This window comes from Ceraceosorus guamensis (genome assembly GCF_003144195.1).
Source record: "Ceraceosorus guamensis strain MCA 4658 unplaced genomic scaffold IE81scaffold_39, whole genome shotgun sequence".
NCBI classification, from domain to species: Eukaryota; Fungi; Basidiomycota; class Exobasidiomycetes; order Ceraceosorales; family Ceraceosoraceae; genus Ceraceosorus; species Ceraceosorus guamensis.
Genome location: NW_020290034.1, coordinates 36104 through 52590, shown reverse-complemented (window position 1 = coordinate 52590; position 16487 = coordinate 36104). Strand labels below are relative to the sequence as shown.

Here is a 16487-nt window from a genome sequence, read left to right as displayed (position 1 = left end):
TCCTCCCAAGCCGTCAGAACACCGCGAACAGACGCCATTTCTACTCGCAGTACACCGACACGACGCACCAAACTCGCAACATCATGTCGGGCGTCAAAGATGCTCTTTCGCAGGCTGCTGCGGCGCTCTATCTGGGTGACAAGGAGCAAAACACTGGGTCTATCGGTGCGTTGGCTCGAAGTGCGCTGCTAGGAGCCAAGGCCGTCACCGCTGAATGATCAAACCCCTTCCTTCGGGCAGTCCACATTGACGAGACTGGCGGATCAGACGAGACAGGCACCGGTTCAGCAGACAAGCCTTTCCTCACAGCTGTTACCGCGCTCGTCTCGGCAGGACCCACAGCTCAGGTGCTAGTACGGAAAGCGCCAGCCGAAGGAGCGGCGCCCGCTGCCGACGCTGATGCTGCAGGATACCAGCCCATCTCTGGTGCTGGTCTGAAGAGAGCCAAGAAGGGCTACGAGGTTGCCATGAAGAAGCAGCAAAAGGAGGCCGAGAAGAGCAAAGGCGAGACCAGCAAGGCCGAGGACGAGAGCAAGAGGCTCGAGGACAGCAAGCTGGTCGTCCTGAGCAAGCCTGCAGATCTTGGCAAGAGGGTGAGTCAGCGCGTGCACTGGCTGTGACCGAATCACAAGATTGATCCCTACCACACCCTTCCGATCAGATCAAGATTCGTGCTGGTGTGCAAAGCCGTGATCAGCTTGTCCACATCTGCGGCTGGGTTCACCGTCTGCGAAGTCAGAAAGGCTTGATCTTCTTGGTCTTGCGAGATGGAACTGGTTACCTGCAGTGTGTGCTCAGCGGAGAGGCTGTGAGTCTTGTTTGAGTCGAGGTGATCTTGACGCAAACTATCGCTCAGTGTGCTCAACGTTCACCTCCAGGCAAAGACGTACGACGCATTGACGCTCACCTTAGAATCTTCGGTCGAAGTCGTCGGGACAATCAAGGCGCTGCCCGAAGGCAAGAGTGCCCCTGACAACCACGAGCTTGCCGTATCCTGGTGGACTTGCGTCGGCAAAGCACCAGGCGGCGATGAAGCATTTAGCAACAGAGTTGCAGAAGTCAGTCAAGCGATTTGCGCGCGTCTGACCCGTGATCGCTTGCTGATAAGCCAGATCCCCCCACTACAGACCGCCGAATTATCCTCTCTGGCTGATTCAAGACATCTTGTCATTCGAGGCGAGACAGCCTCTGCGGTGCTCAAGGTCCGAGCCGCCGTGCTGCAAGGATTCCGAGCAGAATTTGAGGATCAGGGCATTCTGGAGGTCACACCGCCCTGCATGGTGCAAACGCAAGTGGAAGGCGGCTCAACTCTGTTCAAATTCGACTACTATGGTCAGGAAGCCTTCTTGACTCAGAGCTCTCAACTCTACCTTGAGACTTGTTTACCGGCGCTCGGAGACGTATTTTGCGTTCAGGAAAGCTTCAGAGCCGAGAAGAGCCACACTAGGCGACACTTGAGCGAGTACACGCACTTGGAAGCTGAACTTGGCTTTCTCACGTTTGAGGATCTGCTTGCACACCTTGAACAGTTGGTGAGTCCATCTTCCCCGGCCTGCACTTCGACTTGCTTCGCTGTACTGATAGAGGAGCTCTTCTGCATCGTAGATCTGCGGCACGATCGACCGTGTCCTGGCACAGCCCACGTCCTCTTCCCTCATCCAGCAGCTCAACCCAGACTTCAAAGCTCCTAGCCGACCCTTCAAGCGGATGGACTACAAGGATGCGATCGCCTGGCTCAATGAGCACGACATCAAGACAGACGAAGGAGAAGACCACAAAGTCGGAGACGACATCGCCGAGGCCGCAGAGCGGAAGATGACGGATGCCATTGGCGTCCCAATCTTCCTTACAGGCTTCCCTCGTGAAATCAAAGCATTCTACATGAAGCGCATTCCGGGCGACGAAGGCTTCACGGAGAGCGTCGATGTGCTCATGCCCGGCGTTGGAGAGATCGTGGGAGGATCGATGCGTATGAGCGGATCTCAGGAGCTGTTGGACGCGTATAAGCACGAAGGTATCGATGCCAAACCCTACCACTGGTACACCGATCAGCGCAAGTACGGTACTTGCGAGCATGGAGGATATGGACTGGGCGTGGAGAGATTCTTGGCTTGGCTCACGAACAGATGTGAGTAGGAGCATGTACCAGAGGTCACTAGGTGCGAAGATGACGAGTTTCTCAACATCTCCGGCGCACTCCGCAGACACCGTTCGGGAAGCTTCGCTTTACCCTCGTTACACTGGTGAGTAGGAGCACACTGCTTTCCATGAGTGACCACTGCTGAACGCATAGTGTCTCTGAACAAAAAACGCAGGACGCTGCCAACCTTGATTGGGCGGCCTTGATCCCGATGAGTCGGCCAGAGACATACTGCTAGAAGCTTTCTGCCAAGCTTGCGAATCCAGGAGCAGAAGCTGTGCGAACTTCTTTGACCAGCAAGCAATTCAGCACGAATGCATGCGTACCTTACAAGCGAGTGTTCTTGCTAACGCTTGAGACAGGGTCGTAGAATTTCCTGACGACCCAGCAACGTCCACGAGTGGAGGACAGCGATACTCGATAAGCTAGCGAATCGTTGCGCGCATTCGGAACCCTCGCCGAATGAACTTTGGACGCAGCTGTAGACAGGCCGAGGCGCAAATGCTTCTGTCCATCTGAACCTAAATGCTCCGCACAATTTTCCGTACCGCCGCACAAGTCACGAGTAGTGTGACTGGTGGCAAGGGACGAGGGGATGCGGATGTGAGGATGCCACGTACCCGTAGTAGAGTCGCACGGGCCGCCGCGCCGCCTGCCGTAAGACGTGTGCGTGTGCGGCGGGACCTTCTGCTGACGGTGCATGCATGAAATCGTGAATCGTGCCTGGCCGGCTCTCATGGTGGAGCCGGGCCCGACCTATGTTGCTTCGTCGTGATTCGTGAAGGCCACTTTGAACTTGCTCACGGCGCCCACCACCTCAGCTACGGAACGCGGTGTCGCTCAACACGGATCACGATCGCTGACTTCACTCCACGGCCTAGAGAAGATGTCATCCATTGCAGCTTTCTTTGCAAGCCCTGGCTTCCGCGCGGGACTATACGCTGGCAATGCACTTTGGCACACCAGGTGCGTCGGATCGAAGAGAGGTCTGTGGACGATGTGCAAGGACAAGTCCTTGAGCTGATAACGTGCCGCTTGAATATGTGCCGTGATGCCCTAGCGCTTTCATACACTTTGGTTTCTTACCCCAAAAAATGATGCGCAAGCTTTCTACGCGTGTCAAGAAGGTGGACACGATTGAAACGCCGGAAGGAGACGCTTGGCACCATGATTTGGTCGGTATTCGACCCGCGCTTTTTCAATTGCCCAAGGCCTTCAGAGCTCACACTCAAACCCTTTTGGTGCCCAGATGCGCTACTTGGGGGGTATCAACGCCGGCTTTGTGGTTCTGGCAGCTTTGCGCTTCCTCCCGCTCATTACGTCCTCGTCGATTTCCAAACAAGTCTCTGCGCGCAGAGGTGGCCTGTCCGTCCTGAGCGCAGATGGAGATCCAGCCACTGCTCGCGCTCTGGACATTGTGACTTTGTCCGCGCTGGCCGCTGCGAATGCGAGTCAGGCTGCTCTGAACTTTTTCTGGGCCAAACCTAGCGGCAGATGGATCGTGGGACACGGGTTCGATAGGATCACTGTGCTCGGTGAGAAGGCTACATGTTCGAACAGTCGAAGGAAGCCGACTCATCATTCTCACGTTCCATCGTATTCTAGATACCGTGTTCACCATCCTCGATGTGACCGTAGTTGCCCTCCGGGCAGCCGGCTGGTAAGCCACAACACAGGGAAATCTGCTGGACGGCACGCTCATGACTACAGGAACCTTTTTGAGACAATACCGCGATAGAAAGTCAGGCCGAGCTGTTTGGCTCGACTAATGTTTCATTGATTGCCAATTTTTTGTACCAGTCTTGCAGGGTTGAGGGGTGGTAGCACAAGATGGGGTGATTCATGTCTGTTTTCCAAGCTCAAGCAGAGTCGTACTCGATCTTGAGGGAGGAAGGAATCGGCGACTCGCGAGACGTGTGGTCAAGGAAGAGCGTCGCAGTGGCAGCATCGGCATTGTGGCCCAAGTGCTCCTTGGCAGCCACGAAGTGGCCACCACTAACAGCTCTGCGGATGTTGGGCAAGGAGAAGACCGCCTTGAAGATGCCTCGAATGGCTGGCACGACGAGCGCAGCGCCAAAGCAGTAATGAAGGCCTGCGCCCATGTGGATGTAGAGCTTGCGATCTCTGCTTGGGTCCATCTTCTCGGGGTCAGGGAAGACATTGGGATCGAGATGTGCCTGAGCGGTATTGACAATCACCTTGTCGCCCGCCTTGATCTCAATGTTTCCGCGAGGGCCGTCGTCCAGGTCTACATCGACAGCTGCGATGCGGGGCAGGCCGAGAACGACAGGACGCAGACGCATACCTTCCCAAATCCATCCCTCAAGCTCCTTGTCAGCTTCTGGAGTATCCTGCTTGACGAGCTCGACAACACGATCGAGTGCGTACTTGTTGTGCGGCTCAAGCAAAAGATCGATGAGAAGGCCCGGTTGCTGGGTCATATTGCCGGCGATAGGAATGATCGTACCCGTGCAGTCCGCAACGAGCTGCTTGATAGGCTCGCCGGTCTTGATCAAGGAGTGATAGAGGAAGTCTGCCTCTTCAGAAACCTCGAACGAGGTGCCCTTAGCGAAACGGTCCAAAATGGCTTCCTTGACACCTGAGTTGGTCTTCAGGCGGCCCTCGAACACCTTCATGAGCTGTGGGCCATGTTGCTCAGCAGCATCGCGCAGTACCCAGCTTGCTGCAGGAATTTGGTCGAAGCTGGTGTAGAGGAAGAGGGTGGTCAAGAGCAGGCCTAGTTCGAACGTCGACATGAGTCCGTGGGGATTCTCTTTGGTCTTGAGGGGAATCGCGTATTTTTGAGCGGCCCACCGGATTGGGACGACGTTGCAGACGTCTCGCACAACGTCGACAACGTGGCGTTGGCCGTTGTGATAGGAGAGACTGTGATCTTTGATGATGGCCTTGGCGTGCTCTAAGTGGTATTGCTCAGCCTTCTTTGCAAAGTCGGGATAGCCAAAGAATGCGTTCTTCATGCGCAAAGACTTCGGATCGTGACCAGAGGCATCGTCGTGGCCAATCATGAACCGAGCGCCTGTGAGATGCACAATGTTTTCGTCGTACGGCACACGGAAGCGCTCACGATCCAAGAAGATACCTTTAGCTGCAGCGTACGAGTGAGCACCGTGCATCTTGAGCTGCTTGGGTGGTCTAGAGGTGTCGTACTTGTCCAATTTCTTGTTCTCTTTGAGAATGTGGCGCACAGCCTTGGGAGTATAGAAAGGCAGCAGAGCATAGCTGGAGTACCTCTGCCATTGCGAAGGCAGGGTGCGGTAAAGGATTGTGGGCAGAATGCCACCGTAAGCGCCAGGAGCAGCTTGAGTGATCTGCTGCGCTCCCCAGGAGGTCAGGGTGCTGCTGTTGAGGTCGAATGTGAGGAATCTGTCTGCACGGATCAGCTGCACCGCATCGTTGAGAATAGCCCTTCCAATGGTGTGTCCAGGGCAGACGCCAGACCCTGGCATGCTTGGTTTGGCTTCCTCGGCAAGGAGGCCTGGGTAAAGTTCAAGATTGTCGACGTGGCCATACAATTTGGCCGCTGCAGCGGCAACCTGTGGGTCAGGATTCCAGTCCTCGAAAGTTTCGAACGGCTTGAGATTCAGGTAGCTCCTGAACTCATTCATAGTGCAAAGGTTGAACACGTCCCGCGCCTGTCTTTGGCCAAGACAGTCTACAATGCGGAGGGCGGCTGGTGTTCCGTGAGCACCAAAAGCGTGTGCTGGGTCCTCAATTGAGTTCTTGATCATCTCTCCCAGTGCGACATCGTCGAATTTGCCGGTCTGAGGATCGCGCTTAAGGCCTGAGAATTGCCATTCCTTCTCGGGAGTAGTCTTAGTCATTTGGGCGTGCTTGGCTGCAACGATTCCGAACTCCTTGAGACCGATCTGCTCCACGGATTCAATACCCGGCAAGCTTGACTTCAAGGTGTCTTCCATCCATGCTGCGTCCTTCTGCGACATGACAGCGTGCCAGCGACTGTGAATGCGGCGCAAGTCAGCTCCACTTTGGGATAGACTCTGCCCGCGAAGGTACTCACTACAAAATGTTGAACTCTGCGCTGTTCACAACTCCTGTACCGCGCTCGACTCGGCCAGCGCCGCCAAGCTCTCGAATTTCGGCGCCAAGGTTCAGGGACCACTCGGAATCTGCGCGCACCGTGTTGAGGATGGCGGCGACGTAGTCTTTGAGGACGACTGTAGCGAAGAAGGCGACATTGACATTTCGCGAAAGCTGGGCGAAAGGAAAGAGACCCATCAGCGCTAACCTTCATTGGCTCAAGAATGCATGATAGGCGCTCACTTGGAAGATATCTTCATCTTGGGCTTTTTTGCCCGCTTCATCAAGCTCGTTCCAGGGCTTGTACTTGCCGGACTCGTTAATTTGCAGCAGACGCTCTGCGATGTGGTTGTGGTGACGCGAGAACAGAATGACGATAGCAACGACACCAGGCGGCATCATCGCAATGCGCTCCGAGCTGAAAGTGTCGGGCCACAGCTCTCCATTTTTGTGGCTTCTGACAGCATCCTGCTGCTCCTGATTGAATCCTGTGAGGCGTGAAGCACCATTAGCAACAGTCGAGGGACTGCGGAACAGACCGCCACTCACCATACAGGACGCTCAGGTCGACGTAGCTGCTAGTTTGATTCCGGGTATGATCTTCGCGAGAGGTTTGGAAGCACTCGTGAATGACAACGGTGGCGAAGCATGTGAAGAAGGCACTTAGTCCACCGGGGTGCTCTCTGAAAGGCGACTCGTTGTCAGGCCGACGCAAGAGCATATCGTACACCTACGCCCGAGATATTGATCTGAAATCAGCAGGCGCGCATGCACGGATTTATCTGCCCTTGCATGGAGACTCACAAGCTCAGGATCAGGAAGATTCGCGGGCTTGGGGCGCATAGGCGGCACTGATCGCGCATAGACGGAGCCAGCTTTACCCATCTCAGGGTTGTGCAAATTGTTGCCTGAGACGCAGGTGCGGGCATGTCAGCAACTTCGTCCTATCTCAATGCTCGCTCGCTCGCTCGCGCCAGTGCCTGCTCACCTGACCCGTCTGCGCTTCTGTACTTGGCTGTGTTGCCTACGACTGTGCCGTGCGGATGTGGCAGGTCTGTACAGCATTGTGAGAGTGTCAGCACCGATTGCAAAGCGAGCAGGTGCGAACCACTCACCACGCCACAGCATCTTGATGAAGCCGTTGGAGATCGCTGAGGAGAGACCGCTGTTGAGCGGGAGACTCTGCAGCATCTCGACACCATGCTCCAATAGCAGCTCTCTGTCATCGATTGGATCACCCGAGCTCAAATCCTTCAAGGCCTCTGCCATGAACAGCGAGTTCTTGACCCCGAGGTGTCGAATGTCGTGCATGACAGAGGTCTTGCCTTGCTGGTGGCCAGCTTGCTCATCGGTCATGCCATCGTCTGCCGTAGCAGGCTTTTTGCGGATAGTGCCGATCAGGTTCTTGATTTGACCCATTTTGTCGAGCACTAGAGCGGAAAGTGGTATATTCAGAGATTGGATAGCACCTGGGAAGGTGAAGGTGTGAAGCAAGATCGTGGAGTGATGCAGCGAACGGGTCGTACTCTGTTATAAGGATTCAGCTGTATCTCCACGGTCTGCATGCTCATTCACGATTGAGGGAGCTGCGCGTCCACTCGTTCCTCTCGATCTTGCTGTCCACGCTCTTGGATAAAGTTTCCAGCTGTCCGGCCGCTGCCCCGCACTCTGGCTCGTCAGAGTCCTTGCTGATTGCAGGGCTGCCATTTCTCTGCGCTGGACAATCAGTCTCAAGGCTTGGTTTCGGTGGAGATGGGACTCGCTGATCACCTGCCTCATGTCGACTCTTGCTGCTGACAAAACAGCGGTGGCCGCCTCCTGCAGCTTTGATATTCGGTAGCTCGAAATTGTGAACTACGCTCACGAGTCTTGAATGCGGCTTCTCGCAGCGGCGCACCAGATCGAGTCAATTTGAAATCACGATCGTGTACAAGCGGCTCTTGACGATTGGATGCATTCAAGAATTGAGTGATTCAGCCCGTGTTCCACATGTGATTGGCTGCTTGCCCAGTCCACCTTGTTCCAGCTGCTAGCGCTGGCTGGCACGACAGCTGGCATCGCTCAAGCCCGATGCAGATGGGATGCGAAGACTATCGTTGCTGCTGATGAAGCCCGTGCATTCACGTTGTCGGGCAGCTGTGCGGTCAAAGTCAAATCTGGCTTGGGCCGGCTGAGTCGGCAATCGCGAGTTTTCAAGATGCTGAAGCTAGAATCGGAAGACAATCATTTGCATCCGCTTAGGTGCAGAGTGTTGAATGCCTGAGTGAATCATTGGTGGGCCCGAGCGTGAGTGCGCTGTCCGTGACTATGCATGGCAATCTTGAATGTCACTCGATCGTGACTGCAAGTGATCTGCCGCGGAGGGTGCACGGGCTGCGAAGACGAGTACGATGCAGCTTTGCGCGACATCAACACTTTTTCGAGCTCCGACACGCAGGTGAGTGCAGAGCTATGCGGCGCATCAGCAGCATGACGCGACATATGCACCCTCTCACCTTGAAAACCCTACATGCAGTGACCGGTTAGCCCGTCTGCCGCTGCTGCTGTGCAGCTAGCCTCGTCGCGCGCATCAGATGAGTCTGCTGATGCGGCATTATGATTCTTCCCAATCTCGCCTTCGCGCTTTTCAAAGTTTGCTCTCAGGGCAAGTCTCACCTAGCGACAAGCTCAGAATTTTCGGGCAACTTCGTGGGAAGTTGCACGAGCGGGGTTGCGCAAATTGAAGTTTGATGATAAACCTCCGTGCGAAGTTGTCGCTCTGTTGTCAGTGGTCACCCTGAGCTCTCTCATTGCACCTTCTGGGAGCTTCAGTCAGACAGCCCGCCTGCTCCTGTTCTGACTATATGGTACAAGTAAATTCGATCGCTTCGCTCATGTGTTCAGATCTGGTCCTGAGTCTACAGACATCGAAAGTCTGAACATCTCGGGCAAACGCACGCCAGTCGTTAGCCAAAATGGCAGATGCACCCTAGCTTCGCCGGCTGCCGGGCTTAGACAGCAGCTATGTATATATATAGTGAGCATCTGCGCTGCACCCAAGTTTCGTGCGCCAAGCAGATGCTATATATGCAACGAAGCTGCCTCGAATTGCCGGACGCTGTTGGAGTGTGCATGCCATTCAAATTGCTTCCATTTCAGTCGTGAGTCACGATCGAGTGCGAGGACGATCTTGAATGCACAATCGTGTATGTGGGCCGGGCCCATCTGGCGCCCCTCTATTGACTGCTGCATGCGCCGGCAGGTCATTTGATATCCGGGCCGACGTGCTAGCGTGAACCTTGTGCGTTGTGCATCGCGTCGGCTCGCGACGGTGGATTTAGGGAGAATCAGGGCAATCAGCACGCATTGTTGACAGATGCCATATATGAATTCCATGCATCGCGATCGAGCGGAGCTGGCTGTCGTGGTGCTGCATGACGGTGCCAAGATGCTGCATGTCTGCGTTCGTCAGCCAAGGCGAAGAACGCGAATAGGAATCGTGAATCACGAATGGCGCGATTACGAGCCGACGAAACAAATTTCGCAACCTCGAATGAATCTGTCAGAACCGCACTCAGCGCAGCCAATCAGACCCGCCGCTGGTGAGCTTCCAGCCCGGCGCCACATGACTAGTGACCCTGTATGTCTTCCAGAAGGCGTGGCGCTTCACGAGCCACAAGAGCAGACTCGAGAAGTGCGTGTATCGCTGCATGCCGTTTGTTTCACCCCGCCTGGATTCACGGTTGGTCCGGCCTCCACAAGCAACCAGTCAAGACTGAAGCACGTACACACAGCGCTCGTCGAAGCTGACGGGCCAAGAAGGAGCAAACAAAAGCATCATCACAAGCTGATGATTCACGATTCACCCGAGGCCTCACTTCGTGGACCCACAATTTGCCGCTGCAACAGTCGTGAATGAGTCAGTGAAGTCAAGAGTGAGAGTAGTGCGTCTTTCGGCACAGACGCATGTGTGAGGGAGATTCTTCTGGGCAATGTGCATATACACATGTACAGTCTCGAGTATAGCTGGCCCCGTAGTCGGGAATCCAGCTTAGCAGAAGCTTGGCCGGACTTTGGACCTGGCGCTTCATGCGTGATGAGTGCGAATGCGAATGATCCCGAAAAGTCACAATGAGTCACAGTCCCAAGTGCGGAGTCTCAGCGCCGCTCCACATGTGCCCGAACCAATAAGTGAGTTAGGAGGGCCGAGGATGATCGCTATCCAACAAGCTCGAATGATTGAATTGCTCTCGAAACTTGTATAGCCGCCACAGCACGTGCTCTGCACCAGCACAAGACAAGCCAGGATCTCAAAATTCGTAGCGCCCACCCCGCTTTCCATCGGTATAAGCAGCACAGCAGACGCATTCGAAACACGGAAGGGGAACATCAAATGTTCCAAACCACCATCATACATCGCATCCAAGCCGGACTTTGCCACTGAAGCCTTGATTCGGATAGTGGAGCTGCGGCGCTTTCCAAGCAGAATAGATCCAATCGCCAGAAGGCATTCAAGCAGCAATGAGCGCCAGCGGCGACATCCCAGCGACGATTGCGGCAGTGCCGAATCACCGCAACTTCACAACCCGAGGACCATCTAGGACCCTGTGTATTCTTCTCGATGGCACTGGTGACCAGGTGAGAACTCGCATTGCGTCTGAGGAGTCTCATGTGCTTGCTAAAGCTTGTCGCGCCGGATGACAGTTCGATTGCGACAATTCCAATGTGGTCAAGCTTTTTGGGGCCTTGAAGAAGGACAGCTCTCAGAAGCTGTACTATCAGCCAGGCATCGGCACCTACAGCGGCTCGGGGAAGCTTCAGTCAGGAATCAGCTCTGCTTCCGACATGGCTGTTGGCTCTGGTCTTGGCACCCACATCAAGGAGGCGTACTGTGAGTACACCACATTGAGCTGTGCGATCTGGCGCTGACATGCAGCCTTGTCGCCTGTAGCATTTCTGATGAGCAATTACACTGAAGGAGACAAGATCTGTATCTTTGGATTTAGTCGCGGAGCGTACACTGCGAGGGCATTGACCGGCATGCTGCTCAAGATTGGGCTGCTTCCCGCCAACAATTCCTCTCAAGTTGCATTCGCATACAAGCAGTTCAAGGATGACACACCCACAGGATGGGAGCAGTCCGCGTTGTTCAAGACCACGTTCTGCATCGACGTGAAGGTGCACTTCCTGGGATGCTGGGATACTGTCGCATCGGTCGGCTTCATTCCTCGCCAGTTGCCCTTCGCAAAGAACAACACCAGCTGCGTTCGTTATTTCCGTCATGCGATGGCCCTCGACGAGCGCCGTGCTAAGTTCAAGGTCTCGCATTGGGAGCAGAGAGCCCATGATGCGACGCCGAAGCAGAGCAGCCAGAAGGTCACTCTAGACGAGACTCCTTCCCTGACTCCTGGTGCGATGAACGATCCTCGCATTGCAGAAAAGCGAGCCGCTATTGCTCAAGAGCTAGCTATGAAGCGCAACAGCTCCATCAGCGCTGCTCGTCGCTTGAGCAGCATCCAATTTACGGAGGAGCCTGCCTCGATCGAGCCAGCGGAGGGCACAAAAACTCCCACGAGTAACGGATCGGGCGAGTCTGGCAGCGAAAAAAAGACTCCCGGATCACCTTCGCGTCGCAAGAGCTTGCCTCTGGCCTTCCGTCGCAACTCTCAAGGACCACAAGGGGATGTCGAAGAGAGACCGAAATTGACGAAGGCGCAGACTCAAGAGGCACTGGCCCAGCGGTTCACCAAGGTATGCTCAATTGATTTTGCTTCCTTGAAAGCCAGATCACTGACGAGGAGCTCTTTCTTTGACAGCTTGACCAGCGCGAATTTGGCGGAGAGCGCTTCAAGACAGATGCGCTTGAGGTATGGTTTGCCGGCGCCCATGCTGACGTTGGAGGTGCGTATGATGAGTCCAGGACTTCAGAGCGGCGTGTCTCCAAATAGTTGATCGGCGGGCGTCATTTTCTTACTCGCAGGTGGTGCCGTTGGCAACGACACTCGACACGTAAGTTCAGTGGTTATAAGCGTGATGGACGCAGTGCTCACACGTGTCCCGTTATAGGCTCTTTCTAATATCCCTCTGCGCTGGATGATCCGCCAAACTTTCGCATGCGACACCGGCATTCTGTACAATGCGGACGTCCTGGCTGACTACGGCATGGATGTGCATACTTTGTATCCAACTTTGGTTGAGCGTCCCCGTCCTTTCTGCGGGTGAGTGGCTCACAGGCCGAAAGGGTGGCAGTCGTTGCCGAGAAGCTGATCCGCCACTGGTGACTCTCAGGCCCCCTCCTTCAGCGATCGATCGATATGCCTCCGGCACGCTCCCTTCCCTGGCCGAGCGTCGTAAATCGATCCGCAAATCGCGTGCGGACGCCCTCGCTCGTTTGGAGAACAATGATGGCATCGCGACCTTCAATGACGGTGTGGGAGAATTTGCGCCACCAGTGCCCAGTCACCAACAGCTAGACACTCCGCGCGTTGGAAAGGACCGCTTCCACTTGCGTAGCAATTCCTACGCCGGCCTTACCGGCCGAGAGGAAGATGCGCAGCTACCTGAAGCTTGGGAAGACTACTTCGACGCGCTGGCACCAATCAATGACCAGCTCAAAGACGCCAAGGGCTGGTGGATTCTTGAAGTCTACCCTACGAAGCACCGCGAGCAACAGCACGATGTGAGCGATCGACTTCTCGAGCGAGTGAGCTTTATGATCTCTCGCTTATTGCTGAATTCGACTCCTGATTCCTTGCTTCCGCAGGGCAAGTGGAAGAAAGGTACGTCGAAAGCGACGTGTTCCGCCGAAAAACGTGGTGCCCACTCACCTCTCTTTCGATGTTTCACGTTTGCAGTGGTTGGCATGAACCTTGGTCGCTACCGCACGATTCGCGATGATGTACCAAAGGTGCACTACTCTGTTCTGCAGCGCAAGCAAGCCCAAGGCTACGAGATTCGCAACGTCATAGGCGAAAATAGCGTCATTGAGTGGGTCTAAATGATGCAGTCATCGATGCATACTGGAATGAGCTGACCCGCTGTTTCGCCTTGTTCAGATACGTCATGTAAATTCCGACCCCAGCTTTGGTCTTGTGGGCACATGCCTGCCTCGCCACCTTGATACGAGCCACAGCAAGCTTCACTCTCTTTCTGACTCATGCACCCCAAGCGATACCTTTCTTCCCGAGCAACGCGCATGTTCCCGCTCCCCAACGCTTGAACTTGCATCCAAGTGCTCGTCGCCATTGCCCGAGTTTGACAAGCACGTTCGGTTTTGATCATTTTACAATCCAAAGATTCAACGATGTAGGCCTAGCTACGAGTTTCGCGCAGTGTGACCAGGTCAAAGGCTGTGACTCGGCGCTTGCTTGTGGTGCGAGACTGGCTCGGCGTCGCAGCCAAGCTTTCTCTGATTTGGATGCATGGTACAGATGCGAAGGTCGACAATGTCCTCGCCAGCTTCTCTGTAGCACTGCAGCGGTGACGTCCCCCTCTCCTAGCCGGCAAAGCTTGTAAATACCGCAATAATGTCGTGGGATTCGCTAGAGAGATAGATGTGGTGACGCCGAATCTGCGAATCAGAATCACGAGTTTGCGGCGCTCGCGTGTCGCGTGGCACCCGATGGCATCCGCTCGTCGCGCGCGGAAGCCTTGCGCGCGCAGCTCAAACTTCTCGACGTGACATCAACATCTACATGTAATTGCGGAACGTGCAGTCATACTTACGCGCTCGGCAGGACTGCTCAGGTGCCGTTTGCGGGCGGCTGAGCCCCAAGTGTTGGTCTCGAAGTGTGCATGGACCAATGTGGAAAGTGCACCAACCGCGCTTAATTGAGCGCGGCGCCCGCTCGACCCTATATAGCTGTGCCACTACAGCAGAGCAATCCGCTTGGCGGCATCAGGTGATTGAGATGCAGCAGGAGCCTTGTGCAGTCTTCGTAGAGGCACGATGGCAGTGTCTCATGTCAGAATTGGCCGATCGAAGCAGGACCGGTTGAGATTGTGCTGGTGAGCCTAATAAGCGAACCACTCGCCCAAGGCCCGCATGAATGCCACTTGACCTATCAACCCATCATCGTCTCATCGTCGACTGAAACAGCAGCCCCTCTTTCCCCACCACGTCTGATTCCGAAACTCAGATCTGACCAGCCAAGGCTTCCGCTGCTGCCGCTGCGCACGTTTGCAGCCCCTGATACACGAGCAAGAACAACGCCTACTGGCATTCACACAGCCTCAGCTTTTTGCAACTCGACCACCATGTCTCAGACTTTTGCCGCTTCTTCCAACGCTCTCCTTCAACCTTCAGCCACGATGAACAACGCTGCTGGTCTCATGGCTGAGCACAGTCTCACCCTTCCCGATCGTGTACCCAACTTGGAGGAAGCCATCATCGTGCAAGCTCTTGAGCAGGTGAGCTTGTAGAAAGACTGTGATCCTGACTGACTGTGCGCTGATGCTCTGCGCCACATCCGATCCTTTCCTCCCGCAGCTCTACTCTTCAAGCTCAACGGCAAATTCGTTGGAGCCTTTTGCCCAGGAGGTCATTCTTACACTGCCAAGTGGCGATGTATGCGTGGGACTCACTGCTTTTCAAGCCAGATTTGGTCGAGCTTCCGAGGTGAGCTTTGGCCATGAACCGCGTGACGGGTGTCCAGTGAAGGTGCAAGGGAATTTGAACAGCGCCACCGGCGTCTTGAAGGTTGAAAAGGCAGCACAGAGCTGTCTCTCTAGGGGAACGGTGGGGTGCGAACACTACCAGAGCTGGACTGCCAGTTGATCATCTTGTTCGAGCTGACCCTCGTCCCACCTCCCTTCTCCCCCCATCTAGAACCCTCGCCCAGCACAAGTGCGCTTGCTGGAGACGCCCGAGTCCCTTCCTGAGGGAACGATGTGCTTGGATGTGGTGCTGCCTACTCAAGACACGACTTCGCAAGCTGGTGCGATCAGGAATCTGGTCGTTCTGAAGCGCCGGGCCGAGGACGGCAAGATTGTTTCAATGACGGAAGAGGAGGGCCATCGCAGGGTAAGTCACCTTTCATGGCTGAGCAGCTGCATATGCATCCAGTCGGACGTGGCTCAGCATCGGCGACCGCGTGGTGGTCGATAGCATTGAGGGGCTGACAGCAGAATGGCTTGACTCGCTGCAGGCCACCGCTCCTTTGGCGGCAAGGACTGCCGCTGCTTCCAATTTCTACAGCTGCTCTCCCACCGACAACATGGTGTCTCCCTGCACCAGCAAACTGAATCTGAGCAAGAAGAAGCACTTCATGAAGTGAGTAGCAGAATGAGATAATCGTTGCAGAGTCTTCAATAAGGGTTGGGACTGATAATCCTTTCTCGACATTCGCTACAGGGGCAAGCCGACCACCTTGTTCCCGGCAGCCGGGGCCAACTCTACCCGCGCGCCATCTAAGCTCAATCGAGTAGCATCAGACGAGAACGCGGAGCCATAAGATCTTCGCGCCTCGACGAGCAAGCCCTACTCAGACTCCGCGCATGCTGAGTCCGTATTGAGCCTCAGCTCTCACTGGCCAAGTCGCCTTTGCAACCTTCGTATTTCTTCAGTTCAACATCATGTAACAACATTCAATCAGCCCCACAACTTCCAACCAGCGCGCTTCTTCTCTCAGACCCCCTTTTCCCTGTCCTCTTTCGAGCACACACACCTTTTGGAGCCAAGAGGTCGCACATGCCTGTGCGCCGGCCTCATTCTTGATTTTATCATCGTCTCTTTTTGGAACTTGGTGATGACTTATTGTCAGACCGATGTCGCGTCCGAATTAAGCGACAAGACTACAATCGTGGGTTTCCAATGCCGCAATACATATCACAATATTCGCATGTTCGCGTATCTGCGTGCTCCAGCTATATAGGTGATTCACGCGAGTATGTAGCTATATGTCCCAGGCCTGGTCCTGACGTCTAGATGGATGCTTTGATATCAAACATGTCTCAAGAGCTACACGTATACATCAGGTGCAGCCAGCCCACTGTGACTCATATATCCTTGCATCATGCAGGGCGCCACGATCGATCGCTCGAGAATGATCACCGCCTCGCCTTTGTTGATGCACGGATCTGACTGCACCGGCTTGGGCGGCTGCTATACAGCTAGGCTGTTAAATTGTGCACAAGGAAGCACAATCGTGAATCTTCAGCCATGGCGCACATCGTTGCGAGCTACGCCACCTAATTCTAATTCTGAGTCAGCTTTGGACTTCAATCTCCATATAGGGGACTGAGCCTTCCCGAGTTCAATGCAGATACAGCTCTGGTTGTGCAGGACCCGAGGCGGCATGCAGGCGTACAC

The 16487-nt window shown here is 54.9% G+C and overlaps 5 protein-coding genes across 5 annotated transcripts; 4 read left to right on the top strand and 1 right to left on the bottom strand.

The window, feature by feature from the left end:
- Window positions 1-83: 83 nt before the first annotated feature.
- On the top strand, window positions 84-2476 carry IE81DRAFT_314817 (asparaginyl-tRNA synthetase; the record flags this gene model as incomplete). Its single annotated transcript, XM_025512515.1, has 8 exons — window positions 84-180; window positions 241-593; window positions 662-808; window positions 879-1058; window positions 1128-1532; window positions 1606-2128; window positions 2205-2243; window positions 2316-2476. 8 exons carry the CDS (start codon window positions 84-86, stop codon window positions 2330-2332), a joined length of 1761 nt encoding a protein of 586 aa, XP_025368815.1. The 3' UTR covers window positions 2333-2476.
- Window positions 2477-3999: 1523 nt separating this feature from the next.
- Window positions 4000-7618, bottom strand: IE81DRAFT_348112 (linoleate diol synthase; the record flags this gene model as incomplete). The annotated part of the gene is made up of 7 exons (XM_025516223.1): window positions 4000-6118; window positions 6180-6373; window positions 6443-6687; window positions 6749-6929; window positions 7004-7107; window positions 7188-7253; window positions 7315-7618. The coding sequence occupies 7 exons, from the start codon at window positions 7616-7618 to the stop codon at window positions 4000-4002; spliced, it is 3213 nt and encodes a 1070-aa protein (XP_025368814.1).
- Window positions 7619-9760: 2142 nt separating this feature from the next.
- IE81DRAFT_159544 (hypothetical protein) lies at window positions 9761-10168 on the top strand. The gene has a single exon (XM_025510519.1). The coding sequence runs from the start codon at window positions 9804-9806 to the stop codon at window positions 10095-10097; it is 294 nt and encodes a 97-aa protein (XP_025368813.1). The 5' UTR covers window positions 9761-9803; the 3' UTR covers window positions 10098-10168.
- A 190-nt stretch (window positions 10169-10358) lies between these two features.
- IE81DRAFT_324280 (hypothetical protein) lies at window positions 10359-13502 on the top strand. Its single transcript, XM_025514192.1, has 10 exons — window positions 10359-10816; window positions 10883-11069; window positions 11130-11929; window positions 11995-12079; window positions 12159-12187; window positions 12245-12396; window positions 12467-12857; window positions 12942-12957; window positions 13033-13165; window positions 13234-13502. Exons 1-10 carry the CDS (start codon window positions 10700-10702, stop codon window positions 13244-13246), a joined length of 1923 nt encoding a protein of 640 aa, XP_025368812.1. The 5' UTR covers window positions 10359-10699; the 3' UTR covers window positions 13247-13502.
- A 713-nt stretch (window positions 13503-14215) lies between these two features.
- Window positions 14216-16018, top strand: IE81DRAFT_324279 (hypothetical protein). Its single transcript, XM_025514191.1, has 5 exons — window positions 14216-14587; window positions 14667-14795; window positions 15006-15200; window positions 15325-15449; window positions 15531-16018. The coding sequence occupies exons 1-5, from the start codon at window positions 14435-14437 to the stop codon at window positions 15628-15630; spliced, it is 702 nt and encodes a 233-aa protein (XP_025368811.1). The 5' UTR covers window positions 14216-14434; the 3' UTR covers window positions 15631-16018.
- The last annotated feature ends 469 nt before the right edge of the window (window positions 16019-16487 follow it).

What these genes read in the sequence shown, in the direction of transcription:
- IE81DRAFT_324279 (XM_025514191.1), top strand. Translation starts at nt 14,435, where the DNA reads ATGTCTCAGACTTTTGCCGCTTCTTCCAACGCTCTCCTTCAACCTTCA. An exon ending in AAGAGGAGGGCCATCGCAGG is followed by an intron (nt 15,201 to 15,324) that starts GTAAGTCACCTT and finishes GACTCGCTGCAG; the next exon opens with GCCACCGCTCCTTTGGCGGC. An exon ending in AAGAAGAAGCACTTCATGAA is followed by an intron (nt 15,450 to 15,530) that starts GTGAGTAGCAGA and finishes CATTCGCTACAG; the next exon opens with GGGCAAGCCGACCACCTTGT.
- IE81DRAFT_159544 (XM_025510519.1), top strand. Translation starts at nt 9,804, where the DNA reads ATGACTAGTGACCCTGTATGTCTTCCAGAAGGCGTGGCGCTTCACGAG.
- IE81DRAFT_324280 (XM_025514192.1), top strand. Translation starts at nt 10,700, where the DNA reads ATGAGCGCCAGCGGCGACATCCCAGCGACGATTGCGGCAGTGCCGAAT. An exon ending in CCACATCAAGGAGGCGTACT is followed by an intron (nt 11,070 to 11,129) that starts GTGAGTACACCA and finishes TGTCGCCTGTAG; the next exon opens with CATTTCTGATGAGCAATTAC. An exon ending in TGGCCCAGCGGTTCACCAAG is followed by an intron (nt 11,930 to 11,994) that starts GTATGCTCAATT and finishes TTTCTTTGACAG; the next exon opens with CTTGACCAGCGCGAATTTGG.